The following is a 24,843-nucleotide window of genomic DNA, read 5'->3' as shown; positions in this document are numbered from 1 at the left end:
AGCAATACTTTGTTCCATAAGTTCAAATTAGGCAATCCTAATCCTCCTTCCCTTTTAGGTGAGCATACTACTTGCCATGCAACCTTGTGCGAGCCATGATTTGTTGAATTACCAAACCAATCTCGCTTCCAAAATACAAGATTGCGAGGCAAATGTTTTCCACCGTTGTCTTAAGGTTTGGATAGGCTAGCTACTTACATCTATTGTGACTAAGAAAAAACAAAAGAAAAAAGAAGCTCCAAATTACTTAGTTGAATTACGGAAGTCATTGGGAAGATTGAATGTAGTAAACATGAAATATGTTCTTGATTAATTCTATTTGTGTGTGTTCTTGAAATCAACCACACATGTTCAAAAAGTAGGAGAGAGAGAGAGAGAGAGAGAGAGAGAGAGAGAGAGAGAGAGTAATGTTGTTCCAGCTTTGCCCGTTGACCACATCCATTAGGGGAGTGAGTGTGAATAATATGTACTTTCTTTCTTTCGTTCCCTCCAAGAATACAAGCGTGTTGAAGGTATGGTATGGTCAAGATTTCAGAATTCGGACCCTTCATCAGATCAGAAGTTTCCTATTGTGTTTGGTGTGTTTTATGACCAGTGAAGAAGATGTATTATTTAACTTTACTGATGACAAAGAAGCAATGTATCTTGGATGACCCTCATCGGCTGCGGAGGGGAAAAACAAAAGAAAAGAAGGAAGGAAAAGAAACGAAAATAAAAAATAAAAGGAAAAATGTCACGCCCCGAACCCTATCGAGCTCGCGACATCCGCATCTGGTCGATTTGCGCGACAACCCAGGAATTATCGCCGACCTCAATTCTAAACATCAGAGATTTAACTGCGCACACGGAAACCATAAAATACCCGGACAAAAATTTAACTGGGGAAACATTGGGAGAATATAAACATTTCCATTACTCGATCAAACTTGTACCACAATATTTACAAAATACAAACCTTAGTTTACCAGTGCACACATTACTAACTCTTCAAGCGTAAGAACAAAAACCGATGACCTGCCATCCAACCCGTAACAACCTTTAACACTCCTTGCTTGGCATCCACTCAGAATCTAACTCCACGTCATCCCGTCTCCCATTTGAAACTCAGCTGTCTCATACTCTGTATGCACTGGAACTCCAAAACGTACTGGGGGTGGTGGCGGTGGAGGATTCATGACTCAGGTCTGGGTTCTGAAAATGTTTGGTTGAAAACAACCGTGAGACACTTCTCAGTAAGTACACCCCTAAACCCAACCTAGGCTATCACGTACCTCCAAATAATCACGCAATCACACACATTCACGTACTCCAATATCACAAAATAGGCACATCAATTAAGACTGTCAGGCTCAATAATGCACACATTCGCACTCAGTCACGATCATGTCGTATGCAACACGCGTATGTGCCAATTCTCATCCCACTCTTCCTTCCATTCTCATTTTCCACTTTCACAATCCTCGCCAGTGACCCGCGTTGAAGTACACGCCTCAGGTACACTGCGACCATTCATCACCACACTTTCGGCCCGCGTACCCGTACACGCCTCAGGCCTCTCGATCGCGTCCTGAGCATCACACGCCTCGGTCCGATCCTACATTCACACTCGATCGCGCCCCGAGCATCAAACGCCTCGGTCCGATCCCACATTCACACTCGATCGCGCCCCGAGCATCACACGCCTCGGTCCGATCCCACATTCACACTTTCCTCAGCCCGCGCCAAATGCGACAGGCCTACATGATCGAAACCCAACTCAGCCTACGCCAAATGCGACAGGCCTACATGATTGGAACCCAACTCAGCCCACGCCAAATGCGACAGGCCTACATGATTGGAACCCAACTCAGCCCACGCCAAATGCTACAGGCCTACATGATTGGAACCCAACTCAGCCCACGCCAAATGCGACAGGCCTACATGATTGGAACCCGAGCTTATGATGCCTCGGTCCAATCCCGGTCTCACCTGAGCTGATCGTGCCTCGGACCGATTCTCATACATGCTTTTTCAAGCCTCAGCCTGTGCCAAATGCAACAGACCTACGTGATCGCTGCCCGAGTTTATGATACTCGGCCCGATCCCATTCTCGTACTTTCACACCTTCACATGAATTTCCGTGCACACATTTGCACCCACAATCACACATTCACACCTCAAACGCGCATTCATGCACAATTTCTCATTTTTCTGCACCCAAACACGTTCAAATCAATTTCAGCCCTTCACGGGACTTTCATAAAATTCAAAGACGGACCTAACGGTACCATCCATGCGCCAAACAACCACTCACAGCATATCACACTACACATCACAGCCAGCAAACAGTGAATTCCGCACCTTAAATCACAAAATTACACTCCCGGCTCTTCACGACATTTTCTCGTAATTAATTGCCGGTTCTAAAAATCCAACTTGTGTTCCGAACCAATCATCATAGCCCCATGAACAGTAATTCGCAGCTTGTGAACAGTGATTCGCAGCTTGAAATTCCCTCAAATCGTCCTCCAAAAATTCCAAATTAATTCCTTAAGGCCCGCCATACATTCCCGGTCTAAAGCCCCAACATTTCGCACCCGCACAAGTCCAATTTCACCTAAAATCAAATTATTCGGCGATACCCAAAATCCTAAATCGAGATTAGAGTATGACTTACCGCATTCTAGGCTAAAACGGCTAGAACGGAAAGTGGCGGCGCTCTACGGCGAAGGTGAACAACTCACGGTGGCTTCCGGCTTGCACGGCGGCGGTGTGGTCTTGCACGGCCGGAAATGGGTCACGGGGAGAGAGAGAAAAAAGAGGGGAAAGAGAGAGAGACAGTGAGGTTGGAGGGCGGCACGGCGACGGCAAGGTGGCGGTCCGGCGGTGTGGCAAGCGGCGGCGCCGGCGATGGAGAGAAACGGCCAAGAAGAAAAAAAAAATAAAAGGGGGAGGGGTTGATCGTGGAATGAAGAAAAGAAGGGAGAAGGAAGACAAGTTGGACTCCACTTATTTATAATGACCAAAGGGTGAATGACTAAAATGCCTTTTACCTTAAAACTTGTCCTTTAATAACCTTTAGGGGGGTATTTTAGTCACTTTCTCCATTTCTTGCCCAAATCGAGTTTTTCCGAAGGATTTGAGCGCATCAAAATTTCACACGTGTCACGTACAACGTCGTCCTAGCGTTCCGTCGCGATTTCCTAATTTTCCGGTGTCCAATTTGGGCAAAAATCCAATAATTAAATTCTATTAAACGCAACTCGAGCGTTTCTCGAGCTAACGAGCGGTTTGCTGGGGAATTTCGCAGAATCGACTCGTGACTGATACGAAATCGAGTCACGTGCAAGTCCGTTCGGTGCGTGACGACCTCGGTTGTCATTAAAATCGCGAAGATCAATCACTTGATCCGAGGGGTACGATCGTTCGGTATAATTTCGGAATCATTCGTCACGTCGTTTCGTGGTCCTACGGAATCACCCGCGATCCACTACTAGGACAGTGGCGAACTGACCCCTAACTATCCTTGGATCGGCCAACAGTGGCTCAAAATATCACTTACGCGATTTAATGGTCGAAATCCATTCACGATCGAATTTCCTTTAGCCGCGTGAATTTAATTCGCCCTAATAGCCTTTCCCTAATGGTTAGCATTCCCAGGAATGATCAGTTCCGGGCGAGAATTTACTGCGAGCACATCTCATAAAACTCAATTATTCAATAAATTCCAATTGGTGGAAATTTCGGAATGTCACAAAAAATAAATAAAAATATTATTAAAAATCATCCACGTCAACGCTAGCGGTACCACGTAAGACGGCCAGCATCCATGTCAGCGATTTCGGGCAAAAATTGGCCAGATGAATTGAATTGACATAACTATAGAAGGTTTAGGACTCAGTTGGCCAAATAAAAGTTTAAAACTGAATTGGCACACTGCAATAGATTTATGATTTTTTTGCACGATGTGCTATTGACTTCGCAGCTAGCTTTCCATATAGTTCATTTAATTAATCTGTTTCTATATCAATTCTTGGCCTCCACCACTGGAAAAGTTCTCTGTCACCACATAAAGAATGGCAAACTTTCGTCTAATTTCAAACCTCGTGAATCGATGTTGAGTGGCCTTTTCTCATCAATTTTCAAGACCGTAGAGAAATAATATGTTTAGTTTTTAATTGTTTGTGGAATTTATTGTCATCCGCTAATCGCACCAATGACATAGGCAGGTTTACTTCACTTGCCAAAATCAACATAGATCTGTTTCACACTAGGCATATTCTCTTGAACTTGGATTCACACGAATAAACCATGCTCCAAATTCATTGTATGCGCAAAAGATATATATATTCTGAAATTATAAGGTAGCTTTCATTTTGAATTCTTAGAGGAAAAGTAAATGAAAGAGGTAAAGTATGTTCTATTAAGTTCATGGAAACAAAGCCCATTTGTTGCTGGAGAGAAAAAAATTGATTGGACAGATGTTCATGCTAAAACTTTTAGAGCAATGAATTGTCCTAGTTAAGTAAAGGGCCTTCCCATATATAGTTATAACTAGAAACTGATCGCTGAGCGATGAGGCTTAGGCAACTTGCCTAATCTGAGACACAAAAGCCAGTCAAGTGAAGCGAAGCCGGGACTGATTATAGAATCCCTTGTCCTAGTTTTTTCTTGAGATATCGAAAAACTCGTATAGCTACTTCTCACTACTACTTCAATTCCTACATGAACTGGGAAAATATGTGGACATAATTACATAATTCAAGCCGAGTGATATTGAGATAAAGTAGACATCTCACTAATCGACGATAGTGACTTGGATCTGTCATGGCAAGTCTAGTTGCTGTAGCTAACTGGAGTTGAAGCTCCATTGGAGAAGTCTCTAGATTCGCTACTAGCATGCCAAATTCCAATAGGATTTCAAGTACATACTTTCTCTGGCATAGAAATAACCCTAAAGTCGTCTACACCATTTCAATTCCCAAAAAGTACTTTCATCGGCCAAGATTATGATATGAAAATGCTCATCAGGGTACCGTTTGAGCGCTGCACATTGTTTTAAATTATTGCATGCCAATATGAGATCACCAACATATATTAACACGGTGAACAACAAGTAATATGCTATTGGTGATCAAAATCATACTCCCTCAATGCATTACAGAATTTTGAAAACCAGTTCCAAGATGCATGTTGAAGACTATATAAAGACTTTTGCAATTGACATACACGATTCAAGCCTGTTATCATGAAACCTGGTGGAGGCTTTATTTTAACTTTTTCATAAAAGTCACCATGTAGAAATGCATTGTTGACATTCATATGATGCAACTACCAGTTACGAGCCAATGCAACTGCAAAGAAGGCATCGTACAGTGACCGGTTTAGCCATTGGTTCGAAGGTTTCATGGAAGTCCATGCCCTCTGTTTGGGTGAATCCCTTGGCAACTAGACACACTTTATATCGCTCAATACTGTCGTTAGCTCGATGCTTGATTTTTGTAAACCCACTTGCACCCTATGGGTTTCTTACTCTCCAGCAAAGTTGCCAGAGTCCAAGTCTTCTTATCTCCGAGTGCTTTAAGTTCTGCTGCCATCGCTTCTCTCCACAAAGGATTTTTAATAGCCTCAATGTAATTCCTAGACTCTATAGCAGAATCAACAGCAGCTAAAAAGGTGATGTGAGACTTTGTAAATTGCTCATAAGACATAAACTTCTCGATTGGATACACCATACCTGAAGACATCGATGGAGTGGGCTAAGGAGTTGGGATCTTCATTTGGACTGTATGGCACACATAATCTTGTGGGTAGGTTGGTTGTCTTTTCCAACGTGTAAGTTGGGACTGGAATTTGGTCATCAAGCTACTCATTGGGTTGCTCTTAAACTTGGACTATACTATCACAATCTAGCATCACTATCTTCCCGTTTTCTTCACGAACTTGGGTTGGTACCCTTTCTTCCTCTCCCTAAGGTTGATTCCACCCCTCATCAATAGGTACCAACTCACGAGCTGGTGTCAAAAGAGGAAGGAAGTCTTGATCCTCATGTGCAAGTTGCTGAGCAAATGGGAAATTCCCTTCATAGAAAACAACATTATGAGATATTAATACTTCTTCGGTTTCGAAATAAAAAATCTTCAACCCCTTCGTGCCATATGGATATCCCAAAAATTCACATTTTCTTGCTCTTTCTTCAAATTAATCTTTGCCCTTTGACGGTTAGTGAGCATAGCATAGTGCACCAAAAACTCATAAATGACTATAATCCGGGGATTTTCCAAACAAAAGCTTAGAAGGCATTTTTTCATATAATAACGAAGCTGGAGCATAATTAATTAAATAAGTAGTCGTTAATGTCCATTCACCCCAAAAATGAATTGGTAAGTTCACTTGAAAACGAAGTGCCCGTGCTACATTGAAAATGTGTCGGTGTTCTATTTCAACTTGCCCATTCTGCTATTCTTGTAGGTGCATGACGTTTGATTTATGACTCCACTTTTACAAAAAAAATCATTCATGGAATTGAAAGATATTCACGGCAATTATCACTCTGCACCATTTAAACTACTTGAACAAATTTGAATTTTACTAGATCATTAAAATTAACAAAGACTTTGTACGCCTTTGATTTTTCCTTGATAAAATAGACCCAAACTACATGACTATAATCATCAATGATGGTCAAAAAATAATGTGCATTGGAGAGAGACCCTATCTAATATGGCCCCAAACATCACAATGCAATAAATCAAAACATCCACCAGCTTTATCATGTCACGATCTTCCTAGAGGTGAATCACTAATAGGAAAGCTAATGGACTACTAAGCCAAAGACTTAACACGGATTCCCTCGAGCCCTACCAATCAAAACTTGGTAATCAATTTAATATGCAATTCTTACATTTTGGAGCTGCCATTAATCAGTTAGGGTCAATTAAATGCCCAAGTAAAGTGCGGTAGAACATTTTACTTCTATGAACCAAAAATTCAATAGATTCGGGAACTTGATTATGCTAGATTAATCTAACGCTTTTTCGATACATTTTCTCTTTATTTTCAAAAAATATTTTGCAATCAGTTTTTGGTTGGTTTTAGCCTAAGACCAACTTTCTTTTTCCTTTTTGTGGCCATGCAGGTTTGAATGACACGTCTGTCGGTGTCGTATGTTATTGGATATGATCTCATATGATTTTCCAAACCTTGCAAAAAGTTTGTGTATTGTTAATTTTCACATATAAATTAGTTGCTCAAAAGGGCACACGCTTGTTGAGCATAGGTTTATCAATAGAAACGCCAGATGTCCATTCACCCACGCCACAACTTTTGATGCTATTTCACTTCTCGAGAACGTCCTTAGACTTTTCCAATGAATGTAGTTTGTTATTTTCAAGAGAAAGTAATCTTGTCTAACTTGCGTGCCTCGTGCGGGTAAACAGAATCCAACCGACCGAATATGCCGCTTTTGTCTTCGTTAACTTACGGTCGGTAAAAAGAGTGTTTTTTTTTTTGGTTAAAAGGTAAAAAGAGTGTTAGGGTTTTCTCATATGGAAGTTTTTTATTGTTTCTTTTTTTATTGAATATTGTAAATGCCTGCGAAAAACTTCAGGTTAATAACATAACTTCACGAAATCGTTTTACAATAGTTGAGTTAAGGTTTTACGAATATAATTAGGAGAATGGCATATATTTTTACTTTTTAAATTTTTCATAGCAGCATTCTGCTTTACTAGAATTTTCGAAATTACAAATTTTGGACAGTTTCTTTGATGGCAGCCCGATCCTTTAGGAATCTTAATATATCAGTTTTACATTCTTTCCCTGAAAGATATTATCTTAAATATTAAATTGTCAGAATAAATTTGTCAATCTCAATAATTTTGAGAAAGTCAATTGAGAATAAGTATATGGGAAATGATTGTGTGACAGTTTTTAATCTACTGTGAGAATAATAGTCTGTTTTGGACCACAAAAAACTAAATAACGAATAATTATAAATTATTGCGGGGTCCACTTATTCAAGAATTTGTAACTCACAATAAGCTATTATTCTCACAATGACTCAAAAATTGTTATGCTAGTAAAGCCCCGAGTATATATAGATGGGTAATATAACTAGTTAATTTCATTATTTGCATGCATTTCCGGCGACAAGTTGAATATTCAGTACGACATGTTATGATAAATAGAAAACAATGTAGTTCGTCTGCATCCTAACAAGGTAACCTCGGTAACTAATGTGGGCATTTCATACTATCAACGTATGCAAAACGATTGGATCGTTCCTGATATTGAACAAGCAGGTCAACAAAATCTTGACAGAAAGTTCAGAGAAGTTATGTGCTTAGAATTTTTGTGCCCCCGGTCAAGAGATTGCCGCTGGAGGATCAAAACTTGATGTTGTGATTATTTAACGACTGTTCAAAGTTGATCGTAGTAAACTAGGAACTATGGAAATATTCAATGGATCAGGAGCCGGAAAGTAGGACTGACAACAGTTAAGGGTCGTTAGAAGGTGGTGTGTTTCAAGCACATATTGAATTGACGATTATACATAATAGAAGATCGGGTCGAACTAGTTCCGGACAAACTAGACCATCATGCTAGATAGGGGAAACAAATTTGAATGACCAAGTACGGAGAAAATGAGGATACATTGAGAATAAAAGTGACTGTCTTGTGTTCTTGGATGCATATGAACAAATGGGGAAAAGTGTCAAAAAAGTCCTAAACATTTTGTGTTGGTGCCATTTTAGTCCTAAACCTTTTTTTGGTCCTAAACCTTTTTTTTGTGCCAATTCAGTCCTAAACCTTTTGCATTTGTGCCAATTTAGTCCTAAACCTTTTTTTGGTGTCAATTCAGTCCTAAACCTTTTGCATTTGTACCAATTTAGTCCTTCGACACGTGAATAGCTATTAGCCGGAAGGATTGAATTGGCACCAATGCAAAAGGTTTAGGACTGAATTGGCACCAATATAAAAGGTTTATGATTAAATTGGCACTAAAAGGTTTAGGACCGAATTGGCACCAATGCAAAAGGTTTAAAACTAAATTGGCACCAAAAAAAGGTTTAGGACTAAATTGGCACTAATACAAAAGGTTTACGACTGAATTGACACAAAAAAAGTTTAGGACTAAATTGGCACAAATACAAAAGGTTTAGGACTTTTTTGACACTTTTCTTTGAACATATGTTAAATTAAGGAAATTAGGGTGCTATGCCGTGTCACTGCGTCACTACAATTATGTATTCAAAGGTCATGTCATTTATATAAAGACTAAAGTTGAAGGTTTTATCTTTAAAAGTGACATAAAACAAACACGTTCATATTTGGGTGCCAAAGAGAAAAAAACGTTCACTACAACGAGCCATAATTAATCGCGAAGAATGTAGAACTGACGTGGAGTCACTTTTAACCATTGGAATATTTTGTTGATGTGATTTTTTGTTCACTATCAGCCCTCTATTTTAGACTCATAATATTTTATAGTTTTCTATTGAGAAAAGACAATATAAAATAATTTTTTTCGGCTGAAGCGATGAAAAGAATAGTTTATTTTGACGTCTTATACCCTAAATTCAAGAAAATTGTATACATGTTTATTGAAACATATCTAAGTTCTTACTATAACTTTTGTTTAGTGGCCATGCAGGTTTGAATAACTTGCACATTGAACACTTTGATAACTTCATTAACAAGTTGCATTTTGTCAAATTAAATCACAAAGGGGAGTGAGTGAGTCATAACCTTTCAAAATTTTCTCAAAATGTCTTATTGGGGTTTAGATCATTATGCATGTTAAGTATCAAATAGGTGCGTGTGGGATAAAGAATGCAAGGGTAAGTTAGGAAGTCTATAAGTGAGGAGAGAAATAAAGTGAGTGATTCCTTATGAAACGAGTTAATATGACCGTGCAAGAGAAAGAGAACATGTCACGCATAATCAAAATATTTTAAAAAAAAATAAGAAAGCATGGACGCGTGCCTATGCTGTTTCCAAGCCTATGCTAATTTGTAGAGCATAGGATTATCAATAGAATGAGCCCCACAACTTTTGATGTTTTTCACTTGCTCGAGAACGTCGTTAGATTTTCCCTATGAAAATAGTATGCCTTTTTTAAAGACGAAGAGAGAATCTTGTCCGACCGCCATGCATCAACGTGCGGGTAAATAGAATAGAATCCAACCGACAGAATGGGGAAACGCACCAAAAAATTCTAAAATTATTATATTGATCATAATTTAATCCTAAATTTTTCAATTGAACCAATTTAATCAGAAACATTTTTACATCGGTACCAATCATTATATCCAGTCAATTTACGCCAAAAATCGCCGACGTGAACGCCAGCAGTCCGACATGGATGCCAGCCGTCCGACGTGGCATGGCCCGTGCTGAGGTGAACCTTTCTTTGTAATCTTTTAATTTTTTTTGAATTTTTTGAATTTTTTCTAAAATTATTATATTGATCATAATTTAATCCTAAATTTTTCAATTGAACCAATTTAATCAGAAACATTTTTACATCGGTACCAATCATTATATCCAGTCAATTTACGCCAAAATCGCCGACGTGAACGCCACGCGACATGGATGCGCCGTCCGACGTGGCATGGCCCGTCTTGAGGTGAACCTTTCTTTGTAATCTTTTAATTTTTTTGAATTTTTTGAATTTTTTCCCTTTCCTTTTTGCTTTAACTTTTCTTTTTGCCGGTGGCCGGTGAGCATTGGCATTGCCTGGGCGAGGGTCACCCTTGCTAGGCCACGTTTGGGTTAGGGCGAGCGCCGGCAAGGCCCCCCTAGCCTCACCCACTGCGAGGTCGACCCTCACCTAGGATAGGGCAAGGCTCGCCGGACCTTGCCCTCGCCGGTGCTCACCCTCACCGGGGGGGGGGGGTGGGGCATTTCGGTTTTGTGCAAATAAGGGTTGCTAACTAGCCGGAAATAAAAAGAACTAGAAGATATCGAGTGTTTTTTACACTTGATACACATGGCCAACCCCATAGGTTATACATGGAAGGATTTAGTAGGCTTTCTAATATCCTTTATAATGTATGGAAAAGACAAGATGTCATTACGTGAATGGCATATACTACTGGAGTCAGGGTTTCTTAGGCTGATAAAGATGTTTGCTTCCGACCATCTCAGAGCCTTTAGAGCAGCCCAAGATGCCCAAAAAAACAGACCACCTCCCGATGATCGTTCACAGATCTAGCATCTCACACACTGAACAGTGAAAAGATCGAACTCAAAACATAATTAACTCTCCAAAGCATGTACTTCCTTTTACACGTGTTCTGCCATTAAAGATTTTTTTTATAAACTTCCTAAAAATTCAATGAATACTTATCTACACTATTGCAGATTTAAGCATGTCTTTAAAATGATTCATCTTGGTCATCGTCCAAATCTCGGGATCACCGGAATATAAAATTTCCAGATGATATTCCCTCTCTCTGAGAAAGACAAAGATATTTGAGAAATTGAAAATGTGAGGCGCGCAAGCACTAATATGTTAAAATAAGGAACACATCCATAGAGCCCGCCCCATAGGATAGAAATAGGCCCCGGTGACCCTCGTAAGAGCGAAAACTTCCTTTCTTGAGGTTACCTCTTAATCGAACACCAAAAATCCAAGGGAATAACAAATTTTATAAACTTGCTAAAATTTCAATGAATACTCATTTGCATTATTGAGATGAATCATAGAGGTTCGTTAGAGACAAAAAGCTTAACTTTAAGATATCTGAAGATACCCGGAAAGTAATCACTTAGAGATTTTTAAATTCGTATTAAATGAAAGCCAAACTAATCAATCAAATGTCCCCTCAACTTTCCTTTTTCTTCTAATCAAGAATTCTATTATTTATTGGTTAATGGTATATCAGTGGAATTATGCTTTCAACATTGATGGCCGAAAAAAAAAATCAAAATAATCCACGTTTGGCTGTCTTTCTTGTAAATTTCTATAAAACCCTAGCTAGGCTTGCAAGTTGCATTATTTTTGTTGTTCTTATGATTAAATTAAGCTTTGCTTCGCTCAGAGATGACCAATGCATGCTTTGGATTACATATCATCGAACGTCATTACGCGACTTCTTCACACTTCAAGGGTTTTTTAATGATCAATTATTGATGCTGCAGTCCAATTTCATGCACGTTTCTTTCTCCATTCTCCATTTGCAAAACCTCTTTGCTTGTAGATTTTCCTTTTCTATCTTAAAAAAATTATTTTATGATAAATTTATTACAGATGTACCAATTTAGAATTTATTGTGCTATTAACCCTAAAAAAATGTGCAAATCTTTGTCTTTTTCATTACTTATTTAAAGCTTTTTTGAACCACTTTTTTCTTTCGCACGCTCGATTTGTTCTCTCTTTTGCTTGTATATGAACCGATAGACAAGAAAAAATCACATAGCTAGAGTTTTTTTTTGTTTTGGTCGGAAGTTAGAGTCTTATTAAATTTCTCACTTTCTTGGGAGCACCTTTAAGATTGCCACTTTGTAAGTCAAGCAAGACTTGTCCTTCCAACTTTCCGAGGGTCATTATATGTCAAACATTTTTTGCAGTCTGCAAATTGCAAGTCCTCCACAAACAGTACATGTTATAAGTTTTGAGCTTTGAGAAAATTCTCCCTTTACACGATAATAGATTGACCCAGTCTTTTATGGAGTGTGCTCAATACGATTCCTCGATTGGATTTCCCATTAAGAAATTCAAGAAGATTGCTGTCATTGTTGACACCTAAATTTTAATTTTTCCATTTACTCATTTATTGCATAAAAAATTAGAAGTCGATCTTGACTTCTAAACAAAAATATTATTGCATTTTCATATTATGTTCAAGTTGGTTGAATATGTTTTATCAAGGACCTTGCTCAAGTTCGGCCACCAATAATTGCGCACTAAGAGTCCATTCATGCACATATACTTGACCATTAAGAGATTTGGTTCCTACTGAGGGGATGAAAGAAAAAGGAAAAGAAAGAGTTGAAGCGAAGAAATTTCAATGAAATATTCTCCTCAACTTTGGCAAAGATCTCCCACATTGGAAAGCTCATCCCCACCGTATCACACGGATTGTCTTTAGCATAACAAGGGGAGTTGTTTTCTAACGGTGAGAATTGGACAGCTCAGTCAAAGAATTGATCATGGAAAGATTGGGAGCTTGAAGTGATAAGAATGGACCGAATCCCCATTCTTTCGTGAGCACCTCCAAATTTCACGAAATTCTTTTTGGCAAGACATATTCTGGAGGATTGAAATCGTGATAGGAATCAATGGGATTTGTCCAGCAATATGGAAAAAATTAACACTCAAGAAAAGCCAAATGGAAAGATTGAGCGGAGAGGAAATCAAGGAGATAATGCTGGTTGTGAAATCGTAAATAATGACGAGTGAATGTGGACACATTCAAGGCAATGTGAGTGGGGACAGAAAAGGCAACCTAAAGATTTCGAGGAGAGGCGAGATTTGGAGCACTAATTCGTGGCGATAAATCAAGTCTAAAATTCGGCAATCCCAATGATCATAGGAGCACGGGTTCGGACTTTCCAATGATAAATGGAGGTCTTTTGCTATAAAAAGGGGGTTGGTTGAGCCATTGCAAAAACATGAAGTGGAGCTCGAAATAGAGACAGTTCAAAAATACGAGAGAAACAAGAGAGTTCTTTTCTATGGTTATGGTTCCACCACGTCATTCTTCTCGATAATTTGCAGTAAATTCATTTGTTCTAGTGAGCCTAGTTGCGTCGCTCTTGCTATTCTTGATCCTATGTCGCTGCTGTTTGTTGCTGCGTCGCTGCTGCTCGCTATTGTCCACTGTTGTTCGTCGTTGTTCGCTGCTATGTCATCGCTGTTCGTTGTTGTTTGCTACAGTTTGCTGCTGCTGCATCCTCACTGTCACTTTTCGCCATTATTGTTGTTGCTACTCATCTACTCATCGTAGCTATTCGCTGCCGTTTGCTGCGTTGCTACTGCTCGTTGTTGTTTGCTGTTCATCATTGTCGTTCGTCGTTCGCAGTTGCTGTTGTGCCACTGTTGCTGCTGTTTACTGCTGTTCGCTTCTGCTGTCCACTATTGTTTGTTTTCGTTCATTGCTGTTCATTGTTGTTGCATACCTTCAGTTGCTTTCTGCGATTCACTATCAATTTCTTGCGGTTAGCTCAAACCAAGGTGAGGATGAGATCGGTTTAAATTTGTGGATTGTCAATACATGATTTTAACTACATGTCATTTAGTCAATAAAACCTTAGCTTATCTAGTTATGTATTTTCTTTGCATTAACAAAGATATATTAGGGCGTTTGGACCTGTAGACTCTAAGGTCAAACCTTAATATTATTTGGATGTAATTCTTTGATCCGTAAAAATATTTTTTTTGAAATAAAGGGAAAAGGTACCGAATCCCCGAATCCCTTGAATCTTTGGTTCGTGGAAGTAAAATACGCTCTCATATTTTACTTGGGTGTCTAATCGACCCATAACCGATTAGTGACGACTCCAAAAGGTAAGATTAATTACATGATAGATTGAGTATCAAGTTACGGTCGGATGGGCTTGGGAGAGTCCGCACTAAACTTGAACCATTGCCTCGTGTGAGAAACCTTCGTTCTTCTTTAGTAAGTCCGTTAGCCTTCCTTTGATGGCTGTCACAACCTAAATCCCTTGTCAACCGCTTCGGGGAAGTAGGTTTAGAGGTATTTTATTGAATTCTCTTTAAGTTCATACCTCACGTGACATTAGTTGTTTAAATCTATTTGTTTAATAGGAGTCGCCACTAGCCACGATTAAGGATCGGCTAGAAACCCTAATCGAGATACGGGAGTATTATCTCGAAAACATACGCAACCAGAGATTCTTAGGGATCGGGGACTTGATTATACTAATTTTTCAACTAATGCCCTTTTGGTACCTAAACTCGATTATTTGCTAACCAAAATGTCACGGCAGTCTTTTACTAATCGAGAATTTTGAATTTTCATCCTTACCATTCTAAAAGAAAAAAACAACAATCAGTGAATTTAAAGCGCGTAATAAAATGAAATCCAAATGAAAGCAACAAACAGCGAACTAGCATCGTCTCTAAAAAAACAACAAAAATCCCTAAGGTAAAGCCCTAAAGGCTTATTTAATTTGGGTTCAATTTTTTGTTCAAGCCAAAAGTATTTATTAAAAGCCTCGAACTAAGGCTCCGTTCGTTTCCGGAAAAATATTTTTCCGGAAAATATTTTCCGAGTTTTCCTGTGTTAGGGGGCGGAAAATGTTTTTCGTGGGAAAATATTTTCCTTCTCCACCCCCAAATCCTTCATTGTTTTGAGGGAAATGATTTCCTCTTTTCACAAAGAGGAAATCATTTTCCCCAAAAGTGAAGGCAAAATTGCCCATTGGAGAGAAAATGTTTTCCGTGGGAGAGGAAGTTGATCGCTGGTCACCATCATCGGCCGCCGACCACCGCTGGCCGCCGCCACGGTCGCCGTCGCCGTCGCGATCATCGGCCGCCGCCGCCGCCGGTTGCCGACGGCCGCCACGGTCGCCCCGCGCCGCCGCCGGCGGTTGCCGACGGCCGCCACCGGCGCCACTTGCCGCCGCCGTCGCCGGCCACCGCTGGTTGCCGATCACCGCCGCCGGTCGCCGCCGACGGGATCGGCGATCTTCGAACACTAGAAAATATTTTCCAAAACTTTTTCAAATTTTAGCCGAACGCTAGAAAATTATGTTCCAGGAAAATATTTTTCAGGAAAATGACTTCCGGAAAAATATTTTCCAAAAGGAGAATATTTTCCGGCAAACGAACGGAGCCTAAGAGAATTCTGCATCTTTTTAGCTTTTTTCACTTTTTTTATTTTTTTGAATTTTCTGAATTTTTTTTAAATTTTAAATTTTTTTTTGGAAAATGGATTTTGGATCGGGTCAGGGGAAACCGGTCTGGTTTCCTAGTCTAACCCGGACCCAGAAGGCCCAAAGTTGGGTCTAAATTCGGACTAGCCCAATCTGGATAAAACCGAATTATCAAATTCCATCTGGCCCAATAGTATCTCAGCCCACATCTTTCTCTATCTGGCCTAGCTTATTCCCTTCGCCCACAACATCTTTGGTTCAGCCCGATTTGCTACTTGATACGAATCTTTTATTTTCAGATTTTATTTCTTATTTATTTATTTATTATTATTATTATTTCTATTTTCTTTTTCTTTTTCTTTTCTCTTTTATCCTGATCTTCTTCTTCCCAAGACCTGTATCGAGAGAGCTTCTTCACCAAAACATCACTAACACCGTCGGAAATCCATTACCACAGATTCTCTAACCCTCGCCGTCGGCTATCTATTCTGGCCATCGCCGAACTTCCGTTGACTAAAACTTACAATGACCGTCATCCCTCATCACACACCGGCCACAAAAATAAACTCTGGCAACCAAATTCCATTTTACGGCCAGCAAACTTCCGGCCACAACAACAAATCCTAAATCTAAACAAACAAGCAACCACATGTATCAAATAGAGATAGAAAACTAATGGTGGCGGCCTCAAACCGCGGGCATAACTTTGGCGAGGGGAATGAATCCGGTAGAAATTTTAACCATAGTCGACTCGGACGAATGATGAATATGCCACAAAGTTTACAAAAATCACCGAAAAAAAAACACAAAGAAACTCGAAGTCAGATAAAGTTTGACGATTATGAGAGCAAACATGAATTGATTCTAAGTTTAATCACAGATTTAGATTCAATCATCTCTTTGGCATTTCATCAAACATATGATATGCGAATTAAAATATATATTCTAGAGTGAGATTCAACGCAATTTTCGGTCCGATTGTAATGTATGAAGATCTAAACCAACGTATTTCACATCAACTCGGTCTCAGTTTATCATGACTCACTTAGAATTTTCACAATCAAATTCGGTATTCTAAAATCATAACATCTCATTCAAGCATTTCAACGAACAGTTGATGTATGACTTAAAACATAAATTCTAGACTCAGTTTCAGAGCAATTCTCAGCTTGACAATGATATATCACAATCCAAATCATCATTATGTTCCATGGCACAGCTTCTATATCACACTATTGATCCAAAGTCTCATTGATTCAGTCCAAGGCTTTGAAGCTCAATAGATGAGTAAAAACAGAGCAAAGCAAGGCATATCTGAGTAACTCACCTAGACAAAAACGGAGTTTCAATCAGCGACGGCAGGGGAGGTCTGACTATGCTTCCTCTTTCTCGATGAATGAACTATGATTCCGACATGATTTTGGATGTACTTCGGCAAGCGATCCGAATCTCTGGTAGCCTCCGAAGATGATGAATGGAGGAGGGAGAAGATTTGTCCAGCACTTTTTCCTATCCAAAAACACCGGAACGCTCTCCTCTTATACCTTTTCCTCCCTTTTCTTCCTTTCCGATATTTTCCTTTTCCGATGGAATTCTCCCCAGCCAACTCTTTCTTCCTCGATTTTTATCCTCTCCGGCTCCAGAATCTTTTTTGTTATCTCCAATTGACTGGCCAGCTCATCTATTCTTCTAGCACCTCCATCATATTTGCTTTGGTCACCTCCGGTTCGCTCACAGACGAAGGGCATCCGTCACTGTCTCTCTTTGTCACCTTCCTGTTCCTTTGCTCACCAAAGTGAGCGTAAGGAAGAGATGGGAAAAGAGCCAATGGGCTGGTCTTCCGTAAGATAAATGGGCTGAAAGGAAATAAAGTAAAGGAAAGGCTGGGCTGAAAGTAAAATTGAAAAAAGAATGGGCTAACCAGTGAATTAGGCCCAAATGATTTTTTTTTTCGAAAATTTCTATCTTTATAATTTTGCCAAAGAAACGGAGGCTTAGATGATCGATGAAAATTCGGATGTCAACATGGTTCACCTCCGGGAAGGTCACGACAGTCATCTTCACAAACCTCTAGCTGACACATGGGTCATTCTTTTAAATACCAATTCTATTAATTATTGCATAGAAGTTTAATGGAGGTAGGTACGATAGATTAGCTAAGTAGTACTGTTTTCTTAATAATAATGCTAGAGATACCGATACCAATTAACGAAAACACCCTGGAGTCATGTTCACCCCTAAATAGGGTTCTAGCACCTGCATCATTTAGAAAACAAATTTCGTTAATTGGTATTAGTATACCGGTACGGTTTTAGGTTCTAAGGTATATAAGGTAAGTTCTACGTTCCAAAAATTGGAAAACGTATTCCAACAGATAGGTTTCAAGTACCAGGTCACCTGGAACCCGGAATTTAGAACTCAAATCAAATCTTTGTGTTTTTCTTGTTCTATGTTTTTGCCCGATCCTGTGGTATCCCATAGCGTCCAATGATGAGTACGTAATATGAAACTACTAGTATGAGCTTCCATTCAGGCGATATCCATGACTAAGACTTTTACTTTGTTAATGTTTCATATTCTTCGTGTATCTAAATATGAGTTGTGATCAGTGGATTGTAGTAAAAGGTGATCATTAGAGGTGATGATTTACTGCAATCGTTCAATTAATAGTATATGGGGAACCTGGGTAGATCCTGAAATCGACCTTGGAACCTGTGACACTGTAGGTTTTAGGTTCTTAGGTACGCAAGGTAGATTCCAGGTTCCAAAAATTAGAAAACCTGTTTCGATGAGTAGATTTCAAGTTTTAGGTGGAACCTGGGCGGAACCCAAAACCGCTAACTCCTAATCCTATTGGAGGATAAATATGTTACACTGGTTCAATGCCCTCTTCTTGTTTGACATATAACTTAAAAATCTGTTTTGTAAGCTACTCTTATCTCTGGCACTACTCTTTCCTAAAAGCACATTCACAAAATTGGTTTGCTGATTAGTAAATGGAAGCCTCCTATTGGACATTCAAATATAATGGCACTGGTTTAAATATCCATATACAGTTTGACTCTGAATTTATTTATTTTCTTGGTCAGTGGCTCTGAATTTACTCTACAGGTTTTGTTCATCAACCCAGTAACCCAGGTAACGCACACTCTCTCTTTTACAGGGGAGAACCACTTTTTCTTTTACAAGAGAGGACCAATCTTGTGCAACATCTTTTTGTTAAGGAAATTATTACTCAGACTTATTCTAAATGGTGAAGCTAACTCACCTTTTATGTCCCATGATTAATTCTATTAATGACATGGTTTTATGCAATGCTTTCTTGCAAATCTTTCAACCTTGACCAAAGTAATTACGTGTCTTCCACGTACTACCGTAGTAATTATTATGGAGGAAGTTACACCTTTGAACCCTAATTCGCTGAGACCTTTATCTTCTTGAGACAATTGCCTTCTTGACCTTTGAAGTGTTTGATTTATCCTATCCCTGTTTGGACGTTGCATCAGCCAACTAAATAGGGCAGGAAAGGTGTCAAACTTATAGTTACCCTTCCTATTTCTTGAAGCTTTCCCATATTGACATAACAAAGAGGAAGAAACAGTAACCATGGGTCTTGAAATAGAGTATATAGTAAGGCATGTAGTACTTGAGCTTCTTTCCCGAGTTTGCCTTTGGATTCTTTCCTTTAATCGCACAAATCTGTTAGAAATTGTGTATTTAGGAGAAGAATCACTGAAAAAAAAAACCCGTTGAATGATACTCGTTGTGCCATGACCAGGATAGAAAAGAAAAAGATTCTATAGTCATGCGAGTGAAACCCTAAGAAATTGCAGGACTTCATTTGCTCAGACATTAATTGTGTCGAACCTCGTCGTAATCATGTCCCTTCGCGTTGTACATTGGACCAACTAATTGATCAAGAGATGGTGGGAATATGACGCACGTTGCGAAAAGGACTTAAAAGGAAGAAATTTCTTTCTTTATAGCAAATTGACCAGATCTATTGGGAGATGTGTGCGCACATCCTCTTCCTTTTGTTTCCTCCAAAGAAAAGCTTGTCTGTCAGTTTATAATGAACAGCTTGAATATTGTTGGCAAGATGCCCTTTTGTCATCTTTTTTGGGTTTTGACAATTCAACAGACAAATTTTTCTCTCGATTTTAGTTTCAGTATTTTATACCGCGCTAAAAGGAATCCATCTCCACCTGGTCATCAGATGCAATTAACTGGGAAATAAGACAAAAAAGAGAAAAAAAAATCTTTTTTGGCTAGTCATCATCTTCAGAGGACTAAAATAATTGTGTGATTACGTTGATTGAAGCGGCGTACTATCTGGGATTTCACTTATCTAAATTGGTTATTCCGTCTTCATAGATAATAAGATATAAAACTTTCATTAATTTATGTAGTGTGTTTCACAGTTTTCGAGGATAATAGACAGATGTTTGCTTTATAATTCAGCAAGTTGTTGCTCTTTACTATCGTATTAGATTCAGATATATATCAAATATAAATCATTTGGACAATTGTGGTTAGCTACTTGAATATGAGATAATCCATCAGCACAGGTGAACTTACAAAAGAACAATATCTTCCGAAGGATGATGTATGACTGAAAGAGATCACAAACTTATAGCAGAGGCTAATAACCTAGCCAATGAGGTATCTCTACAAACCAACACATAATATAAGTTTATATTTTTGTGAGTACCATATGCATAATTTTGTTCAGCATTATACTCATAAAGTAAGTTCGCTCAACAATTTCAGTTTCCTTTCATCTTGGTTAACTCCTGTGCCATTAGAAGTGTCGTCCACATAATGTCCTTCATGATTTTGATTGCGTACACACGGTCCATGCAAACTTTAGTGTCTGGGATTTTGAAATGTATCCTAAGTATATAAAGGTCAAAAGACAGCCTTTAAAATAATATGTGCCACCTATCTAAATTATCTTTTGACGAGTTAAATGCTCGAGCTCCCTTGAACTCAATTTATGCTTTGACGAGCTATTCTCTCGTCTCACACCCACACATAAAATCTGACAAATCTCCATCTGTATAGATGTTTGCCATATTGGACCTCTATTCAATGCTCAGAAGAAAAGGAAGGGTGTGAAACAATCCATTTTCATATCCAACAGAACATGTCATAAAGCAACATGACTTCTCCAAAACAAAAGCCAATCTGAACACACACACACACACACAGCTAATAAAACCAAGCAACAAACAACCTTCCTTACAAAACGACAAAAAATACTTTATAAAAAAACAACAAAGCCTCACACCAGTAGCATCTAAGGAACCGGAACCTTGTCCCTTAGGCCAAGCAGCAACTTTATCCTAACAGCATACTTGCTAACCAACCTTCGACTTATCCATTTATTTTGAGGTGGAATCCACATGAACTGTCAAGTTACTTATAAGAAGTTGTTGCTATATGAATGAACTAATCAAGGTAGTTTCATCTTAAAAAGTTGTCCTGTGACTAAACTATGTTCTAACGTCGACTCTAAGAAAGAAAAAGGCCATTAATTGAAGCCAAATATGAAAAATACGGCATTGAATGCTACCACATAATGAGCATTTACAGAGATGCCATGCTTTCATATAACAGATTAAAATTTTCAAATAATTGGTAATTGGTCCATCAAAACTCCACATGCACATCCATTAACTCATTATAGGCACCTCCGTAGGCGATCTTAAAGGCATTCTCCCTCGTTGGCTGGGTGCATTCAGAATTTTACTCGTGGAGTGCTCCAACAAGGCTTGAACCTAAGACCATAAGGAAGAGAACAAACTCATTTACCATCTAAAGCAACACCATGTTGACTCTTTCACATTATCATCACTTTCCATTATATAGTAATGCACATGCATTCATCTTATTGCAAGCATGGATTTTCACAAAATGTGAATGTTTGAAGTTGACGATTTCTTTTAAGTTGCTCTATCATATTATAAAAGATCAGACTTATGGCCGTCCTAGCAAGAGTAGATTGAGTTCCTCATAAAGAAAAATAAAGATAGGATATGAACAATATATATGGCTATATATCTACAAGCCTAACTCATTAGATACAAATAATATACGCAATAAAGACCTTATTTAAACCTATATAATGAATGATTTGGGACATCTCAGAATTCATCCTTATAACTTTAGTTTTTAGCAAGTCCAATGATTATAGGAAGTGACATGCATAAATAATCTTTGATGTGTGAGATATTATGATATTACTGCCAACTATTTTAAAATCACACGTATGTTGTACTAGGAGCCTAGAAAAATTTGAACTAAGGACATTTTTCTCTAATACCATGTGAGAATTTGTGGGACCACTACTAACTATTTTAAAAGCTTAAGTTGCTAGATGAAGGCATGGCTTAATATTTGAATATTCTAACACAATGCTTCGTTACTATCGCGTTGTCCCCATTTCTCTCCTTTTTCTTACATAATCTTAATAAACATCAAAAACTTATTTGTATCTAATGTGTGAACTATCAGGGAGGAAATTTCTTAGCATTCTTCATTAAGCCTAACACTTGAAGCACAATATACTGATGTGAATGTATCAATATATAAGTCACAAGCAAACTTGATTAACTAGCTTAATAATGAGAAGATGAAATAAAGAAATTGAACTCTTGATGAGACGTTAGGTGACTATTTATTTCAAAAGTATACACAGTCAGAAAGTATTGCGTATATCAAACATATTTCTTATTTAAAATTTCCGAGTGACAGAATCTTCATCCAATTGGATCTTAGGCAGAGGGTTTTCAAATGATGCCAAAAACATACACCAATCAACATTGCTTCCAACCTCCGACCAAAAAAAAAACACATTGCTTCCAACCAGTGAAAATGACACCATGTCACAAGTTTCTAGGAAATTCAATTTGATTTAAAAAAAATCAGTGCGAACCTTTTGAATTTGGTGGAATTTAGAAAACATGTAAATGTGGGACCAACCCTAAATATATATGGAAAGCAAGTCTTAGAGTTCCTGACATTATCATTTAAGCCAGAGAATTAATAGCACAGCCACATTACTTCTCTCTCTTCCCCCACGAAGTCAAAAGCTAGCTCAAAAATGGTGAGACCCCTACTTAGACCCAGCAAGAACAACAGTACAACAGTGAAGAGGGGTACTTGGAGTGGGGAAGAAGATCAGAAGCTCATTGCTTATATCAGGAGATATGGCATTTGGAACTGGACTCACATGCCCAAACCTGCTGGTATGAAATTTCCATATGATAATCTTGTTTTTGGCTGATCTCTGTATCTGGTTTTGTTGGGTATAATATCAACCTGAGTATTGATTATGTGTCTGAATGACTCAGGTTTGGCAAGAACTGGGAAAAGTTGTAGACTTCGATGGATGAACTATCTGAGGCCTAACATCAGGCATGGAAACATCACCAAAGAAGAGGAGGACCTGATCATCGAGCTGCACCGACTTCTGGGAAATAAGTAAGTTTGCACAATCATACCTCTGTAAAACCTAACAAAAGATTAAAAAAAATCACCTCTGTAAATTTATTTAGCAGCACTAGGCGGAGAAAGTACAATCTTCAAATCACTGCTGCATAAAACACTTCATTTCGTTCGTACAAACGACTTTCGGTTCCACAATGATAGCCTGCAGGTACTTCTTGATCAGTTGTTGTTTTAGATTGTTGCTATGTCGTTTTCTTCTTCTTCTTTTTCTGGGAAGAAAACCCTTCTTCAAATATGATCCTTGGCTCAAATGAATAGCATCGACTAAAAGGACATATTTCCTAGGCAAGCTACTATTATTAGAAGTGTATAGCACAAAGTCACACAGGCACATATGCATATATACGCACACAGAGAGCGCTAATGCTCTTCAAACAGCGGAGAAAGGTGTAACATCTATCTATTCAAAGATTTCAGAGATACAAAATCCAATATAATTCCTAGATAGTCAAAGTTCGATGGCTTCCGAAAAAATGATTGCATAGCTTGATGTGAAATGACTAATAATGTTAAGCTACCTACTGTGTATATAGCTTCTTCAAATTAATTGGTAAGGATATATACGGAAGCTAGTACCTACAGGAGATGAATATTAACAGAATAATTAAGCAAAATTTGAGCATGAGATCAGAGGGAGGGAGGGAGGGAGAGAGAGCATACATACAATTAGGTCACGTGTATATAAGTACAGTACTTGTGCTACATAAACATATGTTTGTGATTGTAGACAAATGTATGATTCTTGATTAAATTCTTCTTGCAGATGGGCGGCTATAGCAGCTAGTCTTCCCGGACGGACTGATAATGAAATAAAGAATTATTGGAACACCCGCCTGAAGAAACGCGTCAGCAACAGGAACAAGTTGCAAATTCTGACCACATGTAATAGTAAAGTTAAGCCCGATCACAATGACAGTTCATCCCATCCATATGGATCTCTTCCCACCTTTGATAGTCCGAAATTAGAACCCAACATTGGATCTCAAAATGAAATTCCAACAATGAGTGCTAATAGCTTCTGCACCTCTTATGAAGTTCACCGTGATGACAAAACCTCGGAGGATAGCTGGTATTCACCATCCAGCTTGACTAAAGAAGAAGAAAGCCTGTGGGAACAATTTCTTCCGATGGGAGATCTTGAAATTGTAGAATATTTCGGTGGCATGTACATGCATTTGGGAGCTACGGCCCCTGCCCTTGTGTGCATGCAGCATGACTTCGCCTACCACAGCAGTTCCTGTGAAGAATTCATCATGGATTTATGGGGAAAATGATGATCGCTGAAGGCACTCGTACGCAGATGAAGAGTTGCCATATGATTACTTTGTAATGTCCTGTTAGGGGTCGTGGTTCATTCTAAGGATGGTCTAGTGGATTTATCGTGTTCTGTGGAGAAATGATGAACTTATAATCACAATTCCATGCATGTTCTTTTACAAAGATTGCATGTTGCAAGATGATTACTCTGCAATCTCAATAGCCATTCATTAGCTAGTTGGATTGGCA

General features: G+C 38.7%; 1 protein-coding gene across 1 annotated transcript; it reads left to right on the top strand.

Annotated features, from left to right (window-relative positions):
* The first annotated feature begins 22,930 nt into the window (after nt 1–22,930).
* Nucleotides 22,931–24,611, top strand: LOC115692132 (transcription factor MYB82-like). Its single transcript, XM_030618895.2, has 3 exons — nt 22,931–23,075; nt 23,181–23,310; nt 24,101–24,611. Exons 1-3 carry the CDS (start codon nt 22,931–22,933, stop codon nt 24,609–24,611), a joined length of 786 nt encoding a protein of 261 aa, XP_030474755.2.
* The last annotated feature ends 232 nt before the right edge of the window (nt 24,612–24,843 follow it).

Source organism: Syzygium oleosum, unplaced genomic scaffold (genome assembly GCF_021117445.2).
Source record: "Syzygium oleosum isolate NSW1041296 unplaced genomic scaffold, Sole_v2.1 Sole_v2.29, whole genome shotgun sequence".
Taxonomy (NCBI): domain Eukaryota; kingdom Viridiplantae; phylum Streptophyta; class Magnoliopsida; order Myrtales; family Myrtaceae; genus Syzygium; species Syzygium oleosum.
This window is presented reverse-complemented; position numbering and strand designations above follow the sequence as displayed.